Genomic DNA, 18290 nt, shown 5'->3' with positions numbered 1-18290 from the left:
TCACTTCTTGTTTTGTAGCAACTGTAGTCAGTGGGTGCAAGCCAGAAGCATGTCTGCATTTTGTATCTAATTTTGCTCAATACAGAGGTACATTGATAAAAATTTGGTGTTTCCCAAGTTATTTCAAATATCACCTAACACATAAGGGGGGGGGGGGGGGCAGAAAGAAAGGAAAAAGAAACGAACTAAGGAGAGCAGTTTTCAGATCTGTGAGGATGAAGGATATATTTTTTTAAATTATATTTTATTATAAATTGCCCCACATACAAAAAATTATCAACTGGTTCTTTGATTTCATTGTTTATTATTATTATTATTATTATTACTATATATATATTTTTTTTTTACACAGAGGTATTGGTTACGCACTATTTCAGCCTTATTGAAACTGACTTTTGAAGTTTGCTCTATTAACAAGTTGACTGCCATGAAGCTTATTCCAGGTGTCTCGTGCCTGCCGTCGGCTGCAGCACAGCCTCATGTAGTCTGGCAGTGAACCACCTACCATTAGTCAAGCGGCAGTCAATGTGTTAAGTTTGTGTGTGTGGACGCACGCACACGGGGGAAGGGTTTAAGGAAGGGTTTTAAGTGTGGAGAAGGAAAGTGAACCAGGCCTAATGCTGGGGTCCGTATGTGTTTGTATAGAAATTATGCATCCTTAGTTAGAAATCTGTGGTATGAAATCCTGAAAAGTGCCATATTACAAGAAGAGCCATAGCTCGACAGCTAGCAAACACTGTTTTCTGTTACGTGTGTCTATGTGCTACATCTCAGTCCACTATATACGAGTGGTAGCCTTTTACTTATGTTAATTGTTATATAATGTTAGTTATCTTTCTATACTGTTTTTATCCTTCTATACTGCTTTAGCACTGACTGTAGTCAGGGGAGTGGTTTACATATCGTGTGTTTGAAATGTAGCAAATTTAAGATCTTTTTTTGGATCATGTTTTAACTGTAAATTGTAATAACAACCTGGAAGGAAGTAAACATAAGACTAACTATCTGACTAGCATCAGACCAAAGAATCATTATTTATGTCCAGTATATTGAGCAATTTATTGATATGCAGATTTATTCAAAGCCTGTAAAGAAACAAGCTAACACAAAAGTCATATGTTGTTGAAGTTATGTTTCTGAGTCTTCAAGTATGTTATACAAAGTGAGTACACTGAATCCCTTAAGAATCTTACTTCAGAAATATATTACTCTAGTTTCAGAAGTTTTTCTGTTCAGGAGATGCAAATTGAGGTCTAATATTCAGAACAAAACAATGTTCCAACTGTAGTTTCAATGTAAGCCCGCATATAACTGCAATCCCATTAGGCATGGATGTTACATTCAGGGATAGGAGAGCAGGCATACACAAATTTCAGTAGAACCTTGTTGTCTGCATCTTGTTCAACTGATTTTTGTATATTTTTTTTTACATTTCCTTGTAACTGGAAACTTAATACAATATAATAAAAATAAACATCACATGTATAGTCAAATTCTGCTGAACAGTACCCACAGCAACCTGGAGCAATTTAAAATACGTTACATCTCCATTACCAAAGAATAGTGAGTGAAACATATTACAGAATGCAGCAGCACACCACAGCTGACAATAATTCAAGCAATGAAAACTTGTTTCTCATTTTAAAATATATATTTTCAAGCTCTGAATCTTTCCTCCTCATACAATCATGCAAAAGTTGGTAGTTCATAAAAAGCAATAATATTGATTTATGCCGACTGATTCACAGACATACAAAAAAAAGGAAAAAAAATGAGAAGAAAACAAGACAACTGTCTACATGCAAAAGACAATTTAGCACAATATCTCAGACTTAGGATAACAGATTTGAGTCTTTACAAAATTTAAGGGAGTTGTCCTGTAGCAGATATAAAAAGATCTCAACTCTTCTTAGACAACTGTATTTCTTTGGTACTATATCATGTGGTTTCAGACTAATACCCTTCATATACAAGATATTATTAATTGTTCATAAATTGCAACAAACACATCCATACATCCACTCAGAAGTACAGGAGAATGTACAAATCACATTAAAATTGTTTACAAATATTAAATGAATATTGGTTACAGCTACTTAAAACTATTATGCACTCCAGGTTTACTACGGATGGATGAGCATGAAAGCAATGCCTACTCTATCAAACATCTTCCAGCTCTATTCTATTAAACAGCATCCAGCAGTACACATTGTTTATTTGTAATACAAGATTGCCTCCTTCCTGAATATTCATTCACAGACTCATTGTATCACAGAAGAAGTAGAAAGTTTTCATTTTACATTTTTTAAGACTTTGTAATATGCATTTAAATAATTCTTAGTTAATGTAAATCACTGAAGCATCTACAAAGAAAAATCTGTTTTTTCCTAACCTCCTCTTTGCACAAACCAACATTCTTAACTTAGGCACACATAGATCTGTTTTTCAGTCTTTAATGAAAAATATGTCAAAACAGTACAAAATGATGTTTTCCTAACTTGCTCGCCATTAAATAGGGAGGTATAAAATTATTTACTGAAGTACAGAGGCAGAACAGGAAACCCCAGAGATTGGAAGTAAAGGGCAACGTAATCCAGTTTACATAAACAACACAGTTGTTGTGGGTACTGAATGTAAGACAAATCTTGGACAGTTAACTTCGTATTTATTAGTGGCAGAAGTAAACTCTTAACACTGCTGTCTAAATTGTTTCAAACAATTTAGACAATTAAACAGGAATCACCAAATATGTATTATTCTAAAACTTCTAGGGAGATAAGACTGAATATTAAATACGGAAGTTATGTTCCCCATCATATTCAAGGGAGTCTTGTAATTTTTTAATGCTAGTTTCTTTTACAACTATACTGCCACTCCATATTGACATGGACAATGTAACAGACCAAGTCTTGCCATCAGCTATCAGTAGTTGTGATGGAAAGTAACAGTGTCAATATTTACTTGTGTCTCTAAATTGTACCATTAAAACAAGCAGGATAGTTAACTCGGGAAACTACTGCTTGCAGATGGAACTTGTGGAGAAATCTTGAGAGAATGAAGCTGTAGTTGTGGCTACCATTCCTTCAGTGGTCCAAATGTTCACAGCTGACTTCAGTGAATAACACACAATTTTACTATGCCATAAAATAAGAGGTCTAACAGGACTTTAACCTGTATCTTCATGCTATAAGAAGAGACCAGTTTATTTGTAACATTTCAGCTGCAAGCATTAAATTAAAAATCTGGATTACTGACTGCCTTTTTTGTTTTACTTGACATGGGTGGCAGTATTTTGCATGATTTCATATTTGTTTTGGAAGAGCATATATTTAAATACAGCTTCAAATCATTTTAAAGAACACCTCTCATCTTGTGAAGTTTGATGTAAGCATATAATACGAGTATAGTATGGATGCTTCAATGTGTTAAAGCAAAATTGAACTAAGTGTGCTAATCAGTAATAGTTATACAGAGATTTTATTTTCTGGGATCTCTAAGTTCTTATTCAAGGACTGCTGTCTGAGTAGAAGTTGCCTGCACAAACATTATTCAGAAACAGGAGCTCCAGGTAAACGTGGTTGGCGTATATCAACATCAAAGCCCCTCGTTCCATCAGGTCCTCGTGGCTGTCTGACCACCGTCAATTTTGGTCCAGAATCATCAAGTGAAATAGTTCTCAATCGGCTAATAAGCCTCTCTGGCCGTTCTTGTTTAGGAGCGTCACTGAAAATAAGAATAATTATTTTAATAAAAATTTGTTTTGTCACTGAAGAACATGGTTATTTGGGGGAAATAGCATTCATATGGTGTTCAGCAAATAAATGATAAAATATCACCAAACGTGATTTTCAACTTATCAGAGGTAACTGTGTCAATCTTAAAATCCTACTGCAAAAGTTAGAATAATGGGAAATCTGGAATGGAATAACAATATTATTAGGACACTGCTACATAGAGGAGGCTGCATCTATGTTGCGAGTAGTAATCTATTTGTATTAGTAGAAAGTTGCAGTTTCACAGAATACATGGTTCTATTTAAGAAGTGCTATACATGATGCCATACATTGCTGTTAACACAATCCACTTATGATTATCATTTATATGGGAAAATATTTTATGCCATGCCAAGACTGTTTGTTTGTTTTGTTTTGCTTTAGAGCGCAAAACACAACTGGGGTAATATGCGCCCAAATCAAAACTATGAAACGCAAAGACATGGAGGAGTTAAAAAATGGCTATATATCAGTCTCAATTGATATAATGGAAGACAGCTAAAAACAGGCATGTGGAAAAAGGGCTTAAAAAAGACACCAAACAGAAACGGAGGTCCAAAACTAAAAATTAAATGGCCTTCAGCACACTGCTTTGGCAGATAAAAAGTAAAACACAGTCGATAGCTCGTACATCATTTGCTAAAATGGCCGATAACTCAGATGGCAAACCAAAGCAGGAACGTAAGCGGTTAAAAATGGGCAGTCAGTCAGTCAGGAAGTGGCGGACAGTTAAAACTCGGGTGGAATGTGTACAAAGTGGTGGGTTAGCACCACTTATCAAATGACGATGGCTAAGAAGGCAGTGCCCAATACACAGCCTACTTGAAATGACCTCCTCCCAGCGAGAAGGCCGAGAGGAGGTCGTCCAAGTCACGGGGAGAGGCTTAATAAGCCGGAGCTTATTCCCGTGAAGCAAGGACCATTGGCGATGCCGAAGGGACACTACCCTCCGGACAGATGGCAACACAGAGATCGTCAGAGGGAATATAGGAACTTGCGAGATGAGGTACGAGGACTGCAGCCATGGCAGCAGCCTCGTTTCCTGGCAGTCCGATATGACCAGGAACCCACAGAAACATCACACTGGCTCCACCAAGAGTGAGCAAGTAATAGTTTTCCTGGACCCACTGCACTAAGGGATGGGCGGTGTACAGCATACATAGACTTTGAAGGGTGCTGGGTGAGTCTGAGCACAGGACAGAATCAAAAAGGCTGTGTCGCTGGATGTATTCCGTGGCCTGATACTTGACAAAGAGCTCAGCTGTAAATACTGAGCAGTGTGCCGGAAACCAATATCGAAACACATAGGTGCCATTGATGAAGGCACACCCGACCCCACGGTCAGTCCGAGAGCCATAAGTTTATACAAAGCTACTATAGCGAAGATCGTGAAACTGAAGGCTTTAGACCGAGGCTGGAGTAGTGTCCTTAGGAAGCGAATGAAGGCCTAGGTAAACATGAGTCGCTTCACAAAGCCAAGGTGGTGAAGGGTTCACACCCACCGGGAAAGGTGCAGATAGTGTGAAGATAAGCCACCATAGCTAGTGCTGAAAGTGGACTCCAGGAGGTAACAGAGAAAAGAGAAGCACCCAATACTGATGATCAACGGAATCATGAAAGAAGGAGGCAATGGATGGGTGGCCACGCATGTCAGACAAACAGCATGCATACCTGCTGAAAAGAAAGTCACAGCGGTAGAACAGTGGTAGTTCAGCAGCTCCAGCATACAGACACTCAACTGGGCTAGTGTAAAAGGCATCCGTGGCCAAACAGATCCCACAATGGTGGATAGTGTTGAGACGGCGTAAGAGGGATGGACGTGCAGACACGGGGTCTTTTAAAAATGCCTGAAGGAAACAGGGCAGGCACCCACGGAAGCCCCATGTGTAAAGATTACACAGGATACCAATTCTGTAGCAGGTGTCACAGACCGCCAAATCGAAAAACATGGCCACAGTCTGGGATTTCCACAGAAAACAATTCATGACATGGGTGGAAAAAGTAACGAGATGGTCAACTATAGAACGCCGCACTCGAAATTCACACTGTAAATTTGTCGGTAAATTGGGAGACTTGAGTCACCATACCAGCCAGGCATGTACCATATGATCCATCACCTTGCAAACACAGCTGGTAAGAGAGATGGGGCGGTACCTAGAAGGAAGGTTTTTGTCCTTTCCAGGCTTAGGTATGGGTATGACGACGGCTTCACGCCAGCGACCGGGAAATGTGCCCTCTGCCCAGATGCGGTTGTATGTGTTAAGCAGAAAGTGCTTGCCCGCAAGAGAAAGGTGCTGCAACATCTGAATTTGGATGACATCTGGCCCTGGGGCGGAGGATCGGGATGATCTGAGAGCATGATCCAGGTCTGAGAGCACGTTTTCCGTGTGTGAATTGCATCATGGCATGCCTCAGTCCACCAAGGGACTGGGACACGACATGGTAAAGAGGAAGTGCGAGGAATGAACGTTCTGCAGCAGTAAGGATAACGTTTGTGAGATATTCCACCTGGTCATCACAACTGGGGAAATCTTGTTCTTCGAAGGTTGCCAGGGAGGAGTAAAGCTGCCATTTAGGCATGCACAAGGATCGGGTAGGAGTCAGCAAACAAACAGCACACAGGAAATTGTTGCCTGAGTAGGTGTCAGAAAGAACAGACCACTCAAGACGATGGGCAAGTTGGGCAGTGCAAAAGGATAGGTCCCAATGGGAATAGGTGTGCGAGGAGTCAGAAAGGAAAGTGGGTGCCCCAGTGTCAAAGCAGGAGAGGTTAAGTTGGTTAAAGAAGGTCAGCCAAGAGGGCACCTCTCTGATAGGTTCTGGGAGAACCCCAAAGGGGTTTAAAGTCACCAAGTAGCAAAAATGGGGGAGGTAGCTGCCCAATAAACTGAACGAAGTCTGCCCTGGTGACATTGAATGACGGAGGGACATAAATGGTACAGAGGGAAAAAGTCAGGTGGAGCAGGAAAAGGCGAATTGTGACAGCTTGAAGGTGGGTAGTCAGGGTGATGGGTTGACTTTGAATGTCATCCCGTACGAGCAGCACGACGCCCCCATGAGATGGAATGCACCTCAGAGGGAAGGTCAAAACGAATCGGTAGGAAATGTGAAAGCTCAAAGCGGTCATGGGCGCGCAATTTCGTTTCCTGAAGGCAGAGTACAAGGGGACGCTCCAATGTTAAAAGCAGGCGTAAATCCTCTTTGTGAGACCGAAGGCTGCAAATGTCCATTGGAGAAGTCATGATGAGGAAGACATGTAGGGGTGTCACCTCGGCGGCTGCCGAGTGACAGCCTGTGAAGAGTTGCTACTACAGGGCACAGAAGCAGGAGGATCCTGCTCCATGGAGTCCACAGAAGCATCGGTTTGCTTGTGCTGTTGGTCTGTGGAGTCCAATGCTGAAAAATGGTTGGCAGTGTACATCAGCGATATGGACGCTGGCCGGGCTAAGTATCATGTGGCGGAGGATCTTCGAGTTGGCGAAGGAGAAGACCGTTTGCCTTTGGTGGACTTCTTCGAGCCTTTCCGGTTAGAGGAAGACTTGGGTGTTGTTTGGCTGGAGGGAAGGACGAAGTCTTCATTGGAGTACTCCTTCTGTCCTATCTGGCCTACCGCTTCTACAGCTGGTGGCTTCAACCCTTGAGGCAAGAGTTTGATGGCTTGTTGCACAGCTGGATGGGGGGATGGCGAAGCTACCTCAACACTGGGAGATTTCACGACCTCAGAGCTGAATTGGAGGTCACATATCTGTGTGGCCATGTCCTCCATGGAGCGAGGGTTAACAAGAACAGAACTACAGGTGCCAGACAGGGGAATGCAGGGTTTGCGACTAGCCAGTAACTTATGAGCTACTGGGTAATGCACTTTTTCCTTTACCCAGATCTCTTGGATAGCCCACTCATCAAGATACATGGGACAATCCCAAGAGGTGGTGGCATGGCCACCATTGCAGTTGATACAGCAGGGAGAAGGAGGTGGACAATTGCCCTCATGCACATCCCTACCACAGGTTACACATTTGGCTGGGTATCAACAAGATGTTCTAGTGCGGGTTGAAACGATGACACTGGTAGCAGCGCATCGGGTTTGGAATGTACGGCCGGACTGTGATAATTTCATAGCCTGCTTTGATCTTGGACGGAAGCACCACTCTATCAAAGGAGAGAAAAAAGTATGGCCGGACTGTGATAATTTCATAGCCTGCTTTGATCTTGGACGGAAGCACCACTCTATCAAAGGAGAGAAAAAAGTTGGGGTGCGCAATAAGGAGGAATCTACCTTTTTCATTACATGATGGACGGCAATGACATACTGATCAGAGAGATGACATTGGATTTCGGCCTCGGTCAGACCATCGAGCCTGGTGTAAATTACACCACGGGAAGAACCCAAAGTTCTATGGGCCTCGACACTAACAGGGTAGCCGTGGAGAAGCGAGGCAGCAAGCAGTTGTTGTGCCTGTGAATCAGAAGTAGTCTCCAAAAGGGAAGTCCATTCAGTAAACGAGGGCAGTATTTCACAGGGCTGACAATTGCATCAACACCTTTCTGAATAATAAACGGATTTACCATGGCGAAGGACTGACTGTCTTCAGTACTTGAGACCATGAGGAACTGTGGTGCAACGGGAAGGGTCATTGAATCATTAGCCTCATTACGTTTACGTTTTGTAGACGTTGATTGTGAAGATGATTGACTCATCGCGAGGAAATCTCCATGATCGCCAGTGTCTCCGACGGCACACTCCTTCACTGTGGGACCCCTTCACAAGGGGGCACACCTGCCTTAGGTGATTGTTCACATCTCAGACCACACCTCCCGAACACCTGACAGAGGGACCAATTGGCAATTTGGCAAGGTTGCAGCTCAGGCAATTATCCCTCCCCCAGCCTAGCCTGTACCAGGATGTACGTACAAACCCTACTTGTCGACCCAGGGCTGGGAATAATGTCACCTGTTATGCGTAAGACGCGTGGGCCGATCTCCAGGAGCACACAGGGAGAAAGAAGAATAAGAGGAACCTCAAATGCCGAAGCGGAGGAAGGAAAGGAGAAGGGAAACAAAGAAAGGAAAAGAGAGTGAAAACCAAGGGTAAGACTGTTCTTATGTCAGCGACAGACAATGCAGAACATTTCCAATAACATTCTGGACATGGTCCCCAAGTGAGGGGAAAAGAATAGCAAGGGGTTAGACATGCAGCACAGAAGGGAAAAAATGCTGCAAAGGCTGGGCCCCGTGGTAGCCAAGCACGAACCTGCCAACAAGTGGTGAGCCCCCTGGAGGAATTCCAAGACTGTATACTCATTGAAGATTGTGTCACTGGTATTCAAAGTTCACAACATGTAGTACGGATTATGAAGTTTTTATATTGAGGTATACTGAGTGCTTAACACTACCCCAATAATTACAGTGTGTGTGTCCCTGACAGTTCTGGCAGGTGGATCCCAAAACAAGTGCTGCATGTAGAACTCTCAAATGACTGTGCCCCAGAAAAGGCATTTTGACACTGTCTGAAAATCCTGCACTTTTGCAGTGTCCAATTGAGGGCCCATAACTGTCGTCATTTCACATTAATTAAATAACATTTTATTTGAATCTTTTTCAGATGATACATGTGAAGTAAAGTCACATCCACCAAGAAAGTAGTAATCAGTATTTTGTGAAGGCAGTTAATTATTTTATTGTAACAAAAGAAAAATTCTTTTGAGAAAACTATAAAATTGTAGACAGAATCAGTTGCCAGTAAATACCTTTAGGTGAACTGTCAGTACTTCTGACAGACATATATGAAGCACATACCCTACCCTATCTTTCGGAACTAATAGTTCCTTCCTGGAAGATGAGAACAGGATGGATTGGGGAAGGTTAGAAAGGAATGGTGGGTCATTCAGGCCCCAGGATAAGAGGGACACATCTGTTCTGAAAGCTAGGATACAGTGTATACATAAATCAAACAGCAGTACTGACAATTCATCTGGCGATAACTCTGGCCAATTCGTCTCATAAGTTTATAATTAAGTGGTTTTGCACAAATAGGGAAGTTTTAGGTGTGAAAAAGCTATCTAGGTTATGCTGTCACAAATACCCTACCTAAAATTAATGTACCACATCAAAAATAATAAACAAAGAGAAGATACAAGTTTTATGTTCTTGAGTGAGAATAGTGATGAAAATTTCCACTGAAAGAAGTACCCACAGACCTACTACAACGTTTACGTTTGGCAACTTTTTCTGAAAGAATAACTGAGGATAATTGTTGGCAATATACACAAGACAGATGAAAAACCCTCAGACTTGAAAAAGGATGTAATAGCCACTGCCACTGTTCTGAAGAAAGCAAGCACTTAACAGAACCATCCATTTAATATGTCATGTTTACAAAATACTGACAAAGATATTTATAAAAGTATGAAAAAACTGGTAGAGGCTGACTTCAGAAAAGATTGTTTGCGTTCTAGGAAAGTGTAGGAAAACTTGAGTCAATTCAGTTCAGACCAGAGGCTTATCTTTGAAAATAGGCTGAAGAAACCAGACTGCAGCAATAACAGTTTATGGACATGGAAAGAAAAGCAAGCCTCTTGAAAAGGGGTTACAATATAAACAACAAAGGTAAAAGAAGGGTAATGAAATGAAGCTGAAATAAATCAGGTGATGTTGAGCTTGGGATATGAGACACTGAAAGAAACTGATTAGTTTTGCTTCTGTGGGTAGCAAAATATCTGATGGTGGAAGTAGAGAAGATACAAAATAAAAACTGGCAATAGCATGAAAAGTGTCTCTAGAAAAGAGAAATTGGTTAACACTGCATATAAATTGAAGTTTTTATAAGTTTTTTCTTAAAATATTTGTCTGGTATGTAGCTTTTTATAGAAATGGAAGTGAAACATGGATGATAAACAGTCCAGGCATGAAAGAATAGAAGCTTTTGAAATGTGGAGCAATACAAGACTGCTACACATTAGATTGAGAGGAAAGAAATTTATGGCACAACTTGACTAAAAGAAGTGATAGTTGATAAGATACTTCCTGGGAATAGCCAATTTGGTAATGGAAGGAAAAAGGGGGGGGGGGGGGGGGAAATTGTAGAGGAGGTCCGAGACTTGAGTTTAGTAGTTATGCAGATTTTTTTTTTATTTTTTAACTTTGTTCAATGAATATATTGTAACCCATAATGCCTATTGCAAATATAATCCAACAAGCTGACACTGATAAAGTAGTGTACAATATTGCAAAGAACTTGTGCAAACAGTTCTGCAGATAAAGCAAAATCAACAGTATTCTATCATCGCGAATTAGTATTTTAGTTCCTAAAGTCAATTTCAGCTACTGTACGTCAACTTGATATGAGTTATATAGGTCCTGACTGATACAGTCACAAAATATCATTTACTGTTCTGTTTTACTTTTATTCTGGAGTTATATTTTGGTTTCAAGTGCAAGTGACTTAATTAATGTCCTCTGCAATAAGGCAGTAATATCAGTTCTAATATGAAAAACTGTTAAGAATACCCACAACTAAGTCGCAGTATTTTTCCATTGTCTTCGGCACCTAATCTACTGGTATCTTGGTCACCACTTGTGACAATGGAATATCTGAAGATGAAAATTTGAAATGCAATTGATATTAAAACCCTACGGTTAATGGTCATCTGAAATACAGCCATACCCGGGTAATAAAAAACTGAAAATAATTATGTAGTTACTGTTTCAGGCAACATGGTCTCTAGCACCACAGAGACGCCAGCAAGTAAGCTACAGATGTCGTCCCACGCTAACAGCATTGTGCAAAAAGAGTGACACAGTCAGAAGAGAGTACATGTTCCAGGTTTCTTGCAGAGAGAGTTCTGCTGTGGTATGGATAACAAACATACAACAGTTTGCGACTGAAATGGTGCAACAACTGGAAATGTCCTCTAAAGTTGAAGTACTGGGGACAATACAATTCATGGGGGAAAAACTTCTAAATTGCACACAGATTCATCATGAAATTCTGGATATACAGTGACCAAATGCAATGCTGCGTCGAGTCATGGAAGAGGTGCCAACAATTTGAACAAGGTTGTAAAAATGTGGTTGAGCTGATCGGGAAACCCAGATCTTGTACTATGTGATTTCCACAAACTGAAAATCACTGGAGGGGGACAGGAGGGAAATTTTTCAACAATGAGAACATTTACACAAAAGTTCTCGAATGCCTACTTGATCAAGGAGCGAATTTCTATGGTCAAGGAATTGAACAATTGGTAGAGAATGTTCCAACCTTTAAATTACAGAGACTCAAGTTTGAAGTGTAATGCAGCATTCAATAAAAGTAACAGGATGGAAATCTATTGCAATATCTTGAAATGGATAATTCTTGCTTTAATGTATTCAAGTAACATCAGAGTCCCTATGGCAAGAATGAAATACAGTAGTTCTTTTATTTTCCTTTTTTCCTCTTCAATTCTACGCTTAACATTTTACCCCCTCTTTCCAGTCCTCTATCAGTTTCAATATTAAGGATACACCTCTTATCTAAGTGTTACAGCATAAAGTCAAGCGCTGGCATGTCAGTCAAGAATCATAGAGAAGAGATGGCTGCGGGAAGATGTCAGCCAATCGCACGCTGACCGGACCTCCCTCTCGGATGACAACGCGACAGCAGCAGCCCCTTTGTGAAGAGGACATAAGTGCGGTGTCTGACTAGTCGCGGCCCAGTTGAATAGCAGCTTCAAGACTAGCAACTTGGATAGAAGCATCTACACTCGTTACTTCGCTTTTACACTCTATGTAGCACAGACTTGTGATTGTTTATACTGAAGGAAATTGCTTCTTTGTATGTCACCCTTTGCTTGTGTCACATCTGTGTATTATTGTCCTTTTTCTATTGTACCAAACAATTTGTAATAATACGATTTGTTTGATTTGCTTGTCTAGCAATCTGAGTAAGCAGGATTCCTAGGCACCTCATATTTGATGAGCAGGGATACACAATATTTGGCAACGAGGTATAAGAAGAACCCAATGTTCAATGTTTTCAGGTGGGCATGGCAGAAATTTTCTTTGCTTGTGTGTTTATTTTTCTTGCTTGCATTGTCTGTTTATTGTATTCGCCTATTCCAAAATGAGCAACAAATCTCTCCCACGCCCTGCTCAGGTGCTCAGCTGCACGCGATAGATGCAACACGGCTAACACAGATGTTTCAGTTTCAGACGCAGCAGATAGCTACACTGCTAAACATGGTACAGGAGCTACTTGCCAATCAAGCTGCCAATACAGTGCAACAGATAACAACTGTAGCTCCAAGTGCTATACAGCCTTTTTGCCAGTTTAACGAAAAAGAAGGGGAATAGCTCGAGGCGTTAACAGTATGAAGCCCACATCATTGCTCACAACATATCAGGTACTGTGAAATCACATTACTTTTTGTCAACAGTAGGAAGTGCAGTCTTTCACCTCATTCAGAAATTGTCCTCTAAACGCCACTCAGAGTGAACTTTCCTATGATCAGGTTGTAGATTCCCTGACTGACTATTATGACCAACAAGTGAATGTGGTGGCAGCTAGGTACCAATTCTTTAGTTGCAAGAAAAGGCCAGAACAGACTTATTGTGAGTGGGTAACAAATTTTCAGGGTATGACGAGGAACTGCAAATTAAAATGTGCTTGTGGTGCTTTATATTCAGATTTATGTTGCATGATGCGATCGTGTACAGTGTAACTGATGTCAGACTTGGAGAACAGATTTTGAAACTGTCCGATCTATCATTCCAGCACACAGTGCAAATTCTAGATCAGTATGATTCAGGTGCCGTGTCGGCCAATAAATTTGAGCAGTCACCAATTTGTCAGGTCAAGTCGTCCCTTGCTTATGACCAGCCTAGTAGGCAGCAACAGCTGCATAGACAGATCTCTACACAGGCGAACACAATTAAGTCATGCCCTCAGTACTATTCACGGTACAAACACCAACACTGCACGTCCATACAGCACATTGTTACGCTTGTGGCAAGAAAGGTCACGTACAATCTTTATGTTTGCAACAGAACTATAAGAATTCTGTCCACTCACAAATATCTAGTCACAAGGTCAATGTAATCAATGCAGCGTATTCAAAGCCTGCTACAGGCATTAGCAAAACTAACAAGTGCACAGTTTCTTCAGTGCTATGCCAGTCCAACCAACATTTTGTTCATTTGCATAATAGTGGAAAGCATGTGAAATTTCAGCTGGACATGGGTGCCTCGGTTACAGTGCTGAATTGTAACACTCATGAACTGTTAGGGAACCCATGCCTGTTTAAAACCAGCACACATCTGACGGCTTATAATGGACAAGACATTCCCATTCTCGGAAAATGTACTTAGCTTGCCACGGATCACTCGCATACGTGAACTGTAACTTTCACTGTGCTACAATCACATGATTGTGAGAATATATTTGGCCTTGATTTGTTTGGCTTTCAAATTCAGGGAAATGTGTTGTCAGTGACTGTAGTCAATGCAAAAGATAGTGTAGCTCACTTGCTGAAACAATTCTCGGAACTCTTTTTCTGAAGGTTTAGGCAGGGCTAACAATTTTGTTGCACATATTACTATGAAAGACAACGCTCAGCCGAAATTTTGCTAGGCCAGAACTGTTCCCCTTGCATTATGGTATAAAGTAGCTGCTGAACTTAAGGAATTGCAAGATAGTGAAGCCATTGTGACCATACAAGCTAGTCACTGGGCATTTCCACGGATTTGCTCCCCAAACCTTCAGGCTGCATTTGCCTCTGTGTTGACTTCAGGTCTTCAGTCAACCCACAAATTATCCATTGCCACGCCCAGTGGTTCTCATGGACAGATTGGGCACTGTTGCTACTTTTCAAAAATTGATTTGTGCAATGCATATCTTCAAATACCACAAGATGAAGAATCTCAAATCGTGTGTGTTGTGAACACTCATTTGAACTTGTTTAAATATTTGCATTTGCCTTTTGGCAGTGCTTCTCCACCTGCCATTTCCAATGGTATCTGGAACAGCTGACTGCTTAAGTACCAAACTGTTCAAACTGTTTGGACGATATTGTCACAACAGGTTGTACATCTGAAGAGCACATTGCAAATTTGTGTGCTTTGTTTTGTGTGTTGTCTGATGCAGGACTAAAATGTAGACTGGACAAGTGTAATTTTTTAAAATCTGAATTGCAGTATCTTGGTCATGGCATTAACAGTAGTCACGTTTGTTAGCCATACGTGATCTGCCATTCCTTGCAGTGTCACGAAATTGCAGTCAGTTTTAGGGAAAATGAACTACTATATTTGGTTCTAACTGAATGCTGCACAAATTGCAGCTCCATTGCATCGCTTGTGTTGCAAGAACATTTCCTTTGTCTGGACAGATGAGTGCCAAAAAGCTTTTCAAAAACTTAAAAGCTGCATTGCTCATGATCAATACTTAGTTCACTTTGATCCGGACGAACTACTTATGTAACAAATTTATACTTCCTCTTTAGGAATCGGTGCAGTGCTTTCACACAGATTTGGTGATAAAGACAGGCCTATTGCTTTTGAATCAAAAGTGTTGTCCGAAGCTCAGTGCAACTATTCACAAATAGAGAAAGAGGCATTAACTACTGTGTATGGTGTCACTAAATTCCACCACTATTTGTATGGCAGGAAATTCTACTTCGTAATGGATTACAAGCCATTGCAGTCCTTGTTTCACCTGATGAAGCCAGTTCCTGTACAAACTGTCCAAAAATTGCAAAGATGGGCTTTGTTGTTGTCTCAATACCAATATGAGATTGTGTATCATTCGACAGTGCACCATGCTAATGCGGACGCACTTTCTACATCTACATGACTACTCTGCAATTCACATTTAAGTGCTTGGCAGAGGGTTCGTCGAACTACAATCATACTATCTCTCTACCATTCCACTCCCGAACAGCGCGCGGGAAAAACGAACACCTAAACCTTTCTGTTCGAACTCTGATTTCTCTTATTTTATTTTGATGATCATTCCTACCTATGTAGGTTGGGCTCAACAAAATATTTTCGCATTCGGAAGAGAAAGTTGGTGACTGAAATTTCGTAAATAGATCTCGCCGTGACGAAAAACGTCTTTGCTGTAATGACTTCCATCCCAATTCGCGTATCATATCTGCCACACTCTCTCCCCTACTACGTGATAATACAAAACGAGCTGCCCTTTTTTGCACCCTTTCGATGTCCTCCGTCAATCCCACCTGGTAAGGATCCCACACCGCACAGCAATATTCTAACATAGGACGAACGAGTGTAGTGCAAGCTGTCTCTTTAGTGGACTTGTTGCATCTTCTAAGTGTTCTGCCAATGAAACGCAACCTTTGGCTCGCCTTCCCCACAATATTATCTATGTGGTCTTTCCAACCGAAGTTGTTCGTAATTTTTACACCTAGGTACTTAGTTGAATTGACAGCCTTGAGAATTGTACTATTTATCGAGTAATCGAATTCCAACGGATTTCTTTTGGAACGCATGTGGATCACCTCACACTTTTCGTTATTTAGCGTCAACTGCCACCTGCCACACCATACAGCAATCTTTTCTAAATTGCTTTGCAACTGATACTGGTCTTCAGATGACCTTACTAGACGGTAAATTACAGCATCATCTGTGAACTACCTAAGAGAACTGCTCAGATTGTCACCCAGGTCATTTATATAGATCAGGAATAGCAGAGGTCCCAGTACACTTTCCTGGGGAACACCTGATATCACTTCAGTTTTACTCGATGATTTGCCGTCTATTACTACAAACTGCGACCTTCCTGACAGGAAATCACGAATCCAGTCACACAACTGAGACGATACCCCATAGGCCCGCAGCTTGATTAGAAGTCGCTTGTGAGGAACAGTGTCAAAAGCTTTCCGGAAATCTAGAAATACGGTATCAACTTCAGATCCCCTGTCGATAGCGGCCATTACTTCGTGCGAATAAAGAGCTAGCTGCGTTGCACAAGAACGATGTTTTCTGAAACCATGCTGATTACGTATCAATAGATCGTTCCCTTCTAGGTGATTCATAATGTTTGAATACAGTATATGCTCCAAAACCCTACTGCAAACCAACGTCAATGATATAGGTCTGTAGTTAGATGGATTACTCCTACTACCCTTCTTAAACACTGGTGCGACCTGCGCAATTTTCCAATCTGTGGGTACAGATCTATCTGTGAGTGAGCGGTTGTATATGAGTGCCTTCCAATTGGCCTCATTAATAGACTACGACGATTCTGCTGCATATTGTTGTCACATCGATGCTCAGGATTCTGAATTGCTTCAATCCTTTCCTCTGAACTATAGCAAAATGGCACAGGCCATGGAAGCTGATTCTGATTTGAACATTTTGTTCAAATACATTCACACATCTTGACCTCTGCAGTGTGCTGATATTTTGCACGTCGGCATAGCCTCGGAATACAGCAAGGTGTAATTCTTGTTCAAAATTGACAGTGGACAATCGTGTGTTGATCCCTTTGCAAACAGAAGTGCTGCAGTTACTTCACCAAGAGCACTGGGGGACTGTTTGTATGAAACAGTTAGCGTGTAGACACTGTACTTGGCAGGGTAAGGAGACCCAAATAGAACAGATGACATCAAAATGTCACGCATGTGCAGTAAATCAGTTCGTTCCAACACAAAAATTCTCTGCTTGGCCATACCCTTGCAATCACCATGGCAATGTGTGCACCTAGACTTTGCAGGACCTTTTTAGAACATTCGTTGGTTGATTGTGGTCAACTCTTGCAGAAAGTTTCCTTTTGCTGTGCCGTCGACAACATCACTTAGCACAAATCAGGTATTGTCCCCTATTTTTTGCCTCGAAGGTTTGCCTGAAGTCATAGTGTCAAGACAATGGCCCTCAGTTCACGTCAAGTGAATCTGAAACATTCTGTGAACACAATGACATACAGCATATCACTAGTGCACCGTTCTATCCACAGTCGAACAGTGAAGCGGAACATTTTTCCAGAACCTTCAAGTAGCAGATGGCCTAACTTCACACCGCACACACCAGGAATCAAGCATGGCAACTGTTTCTCACCTCCTATCTTTCGCATCCACGAGATGGACCATCGCTGGCAGAACTGCTTCCAGCTGCTGTCATCAGACACTGCTCCACCCTCCACAGCATCTGGCGCCAAATAAGGGCATCAAGTATTGCTTCGCACTGCATGATAGTGTGTTTTACACAGTTTTCAGTGTCAGCAGACAGTGAGTGGGAGGCGAGATCCTTTGTCATTCTGGTGCATGCTTGCGTCTCATTTCAGGCCAGGATGGATTGCAGCACCACCACTATCAAGTCCACCACTGTCATGTGCACGATGATCCTTCTGTATCTCTTCTCCCAGATTCATGGATCCCGAGGAAACTGTGGGCGCAGCAACCGCCAGAGAGTGTCATCACGACACAGCGGGACGATGCCATGGAGACTGAGCCTTCACCTCCCCTCGTCCTACCGATGGAGCTGGACCCACCCATGCCACAGCAGCCAACGTCTTCTACATCTTCG

The 18290-nt window shown here is 41.6% G+C and overlaps 1 protein-coding gene across 2 annotated transcripts in view; it reads right to left on the bottom strand.

Moving 5' to 3' along the window:
• Positions 1-1057: 1057 nt before the first annotated feature.
• The window catches only part of LOC126260216 (cold shock domain-containing protein E1-like), an 88423-nt gene continuing 71190 nt past the window's right edge, over positions 1058-18290 (bottom strand). For both annotated transcript variants that reach the window (XM_049957513.1, XM_049957514.1), the window contains one exon: positions 1058-3723. In XM_049957513.1, coding sequence (XP_049813470.1) covers positions 3546-3723 — 178 coding nt within the window. In that variant the 3' untranslated portion in view covers positions 1058-3545. The remainder of the gene's footprint in view (positions 3724-18290) is intronic.

Source organism: Schistocerca nitens, chromosome 5 (assembly GCF_023898315.1).
Source record: "Schistocerca nitens isolate TAMUIC-IGC-003100 chromosome 5, iqSchNite1.1, whole genome shotgun sequence".
Lineage (NCBI taxonomy): Eukaryota > Metazoa > Arthropoda > Insecta > Orthoptera > Acrididae > Schistocerca > Schistocerca nitens.
The sequence above is the reverse complement of the archived record's forward strand: the minus strand, read 5'-3'. Positions and strand labels throughout refer to the sequence as shown.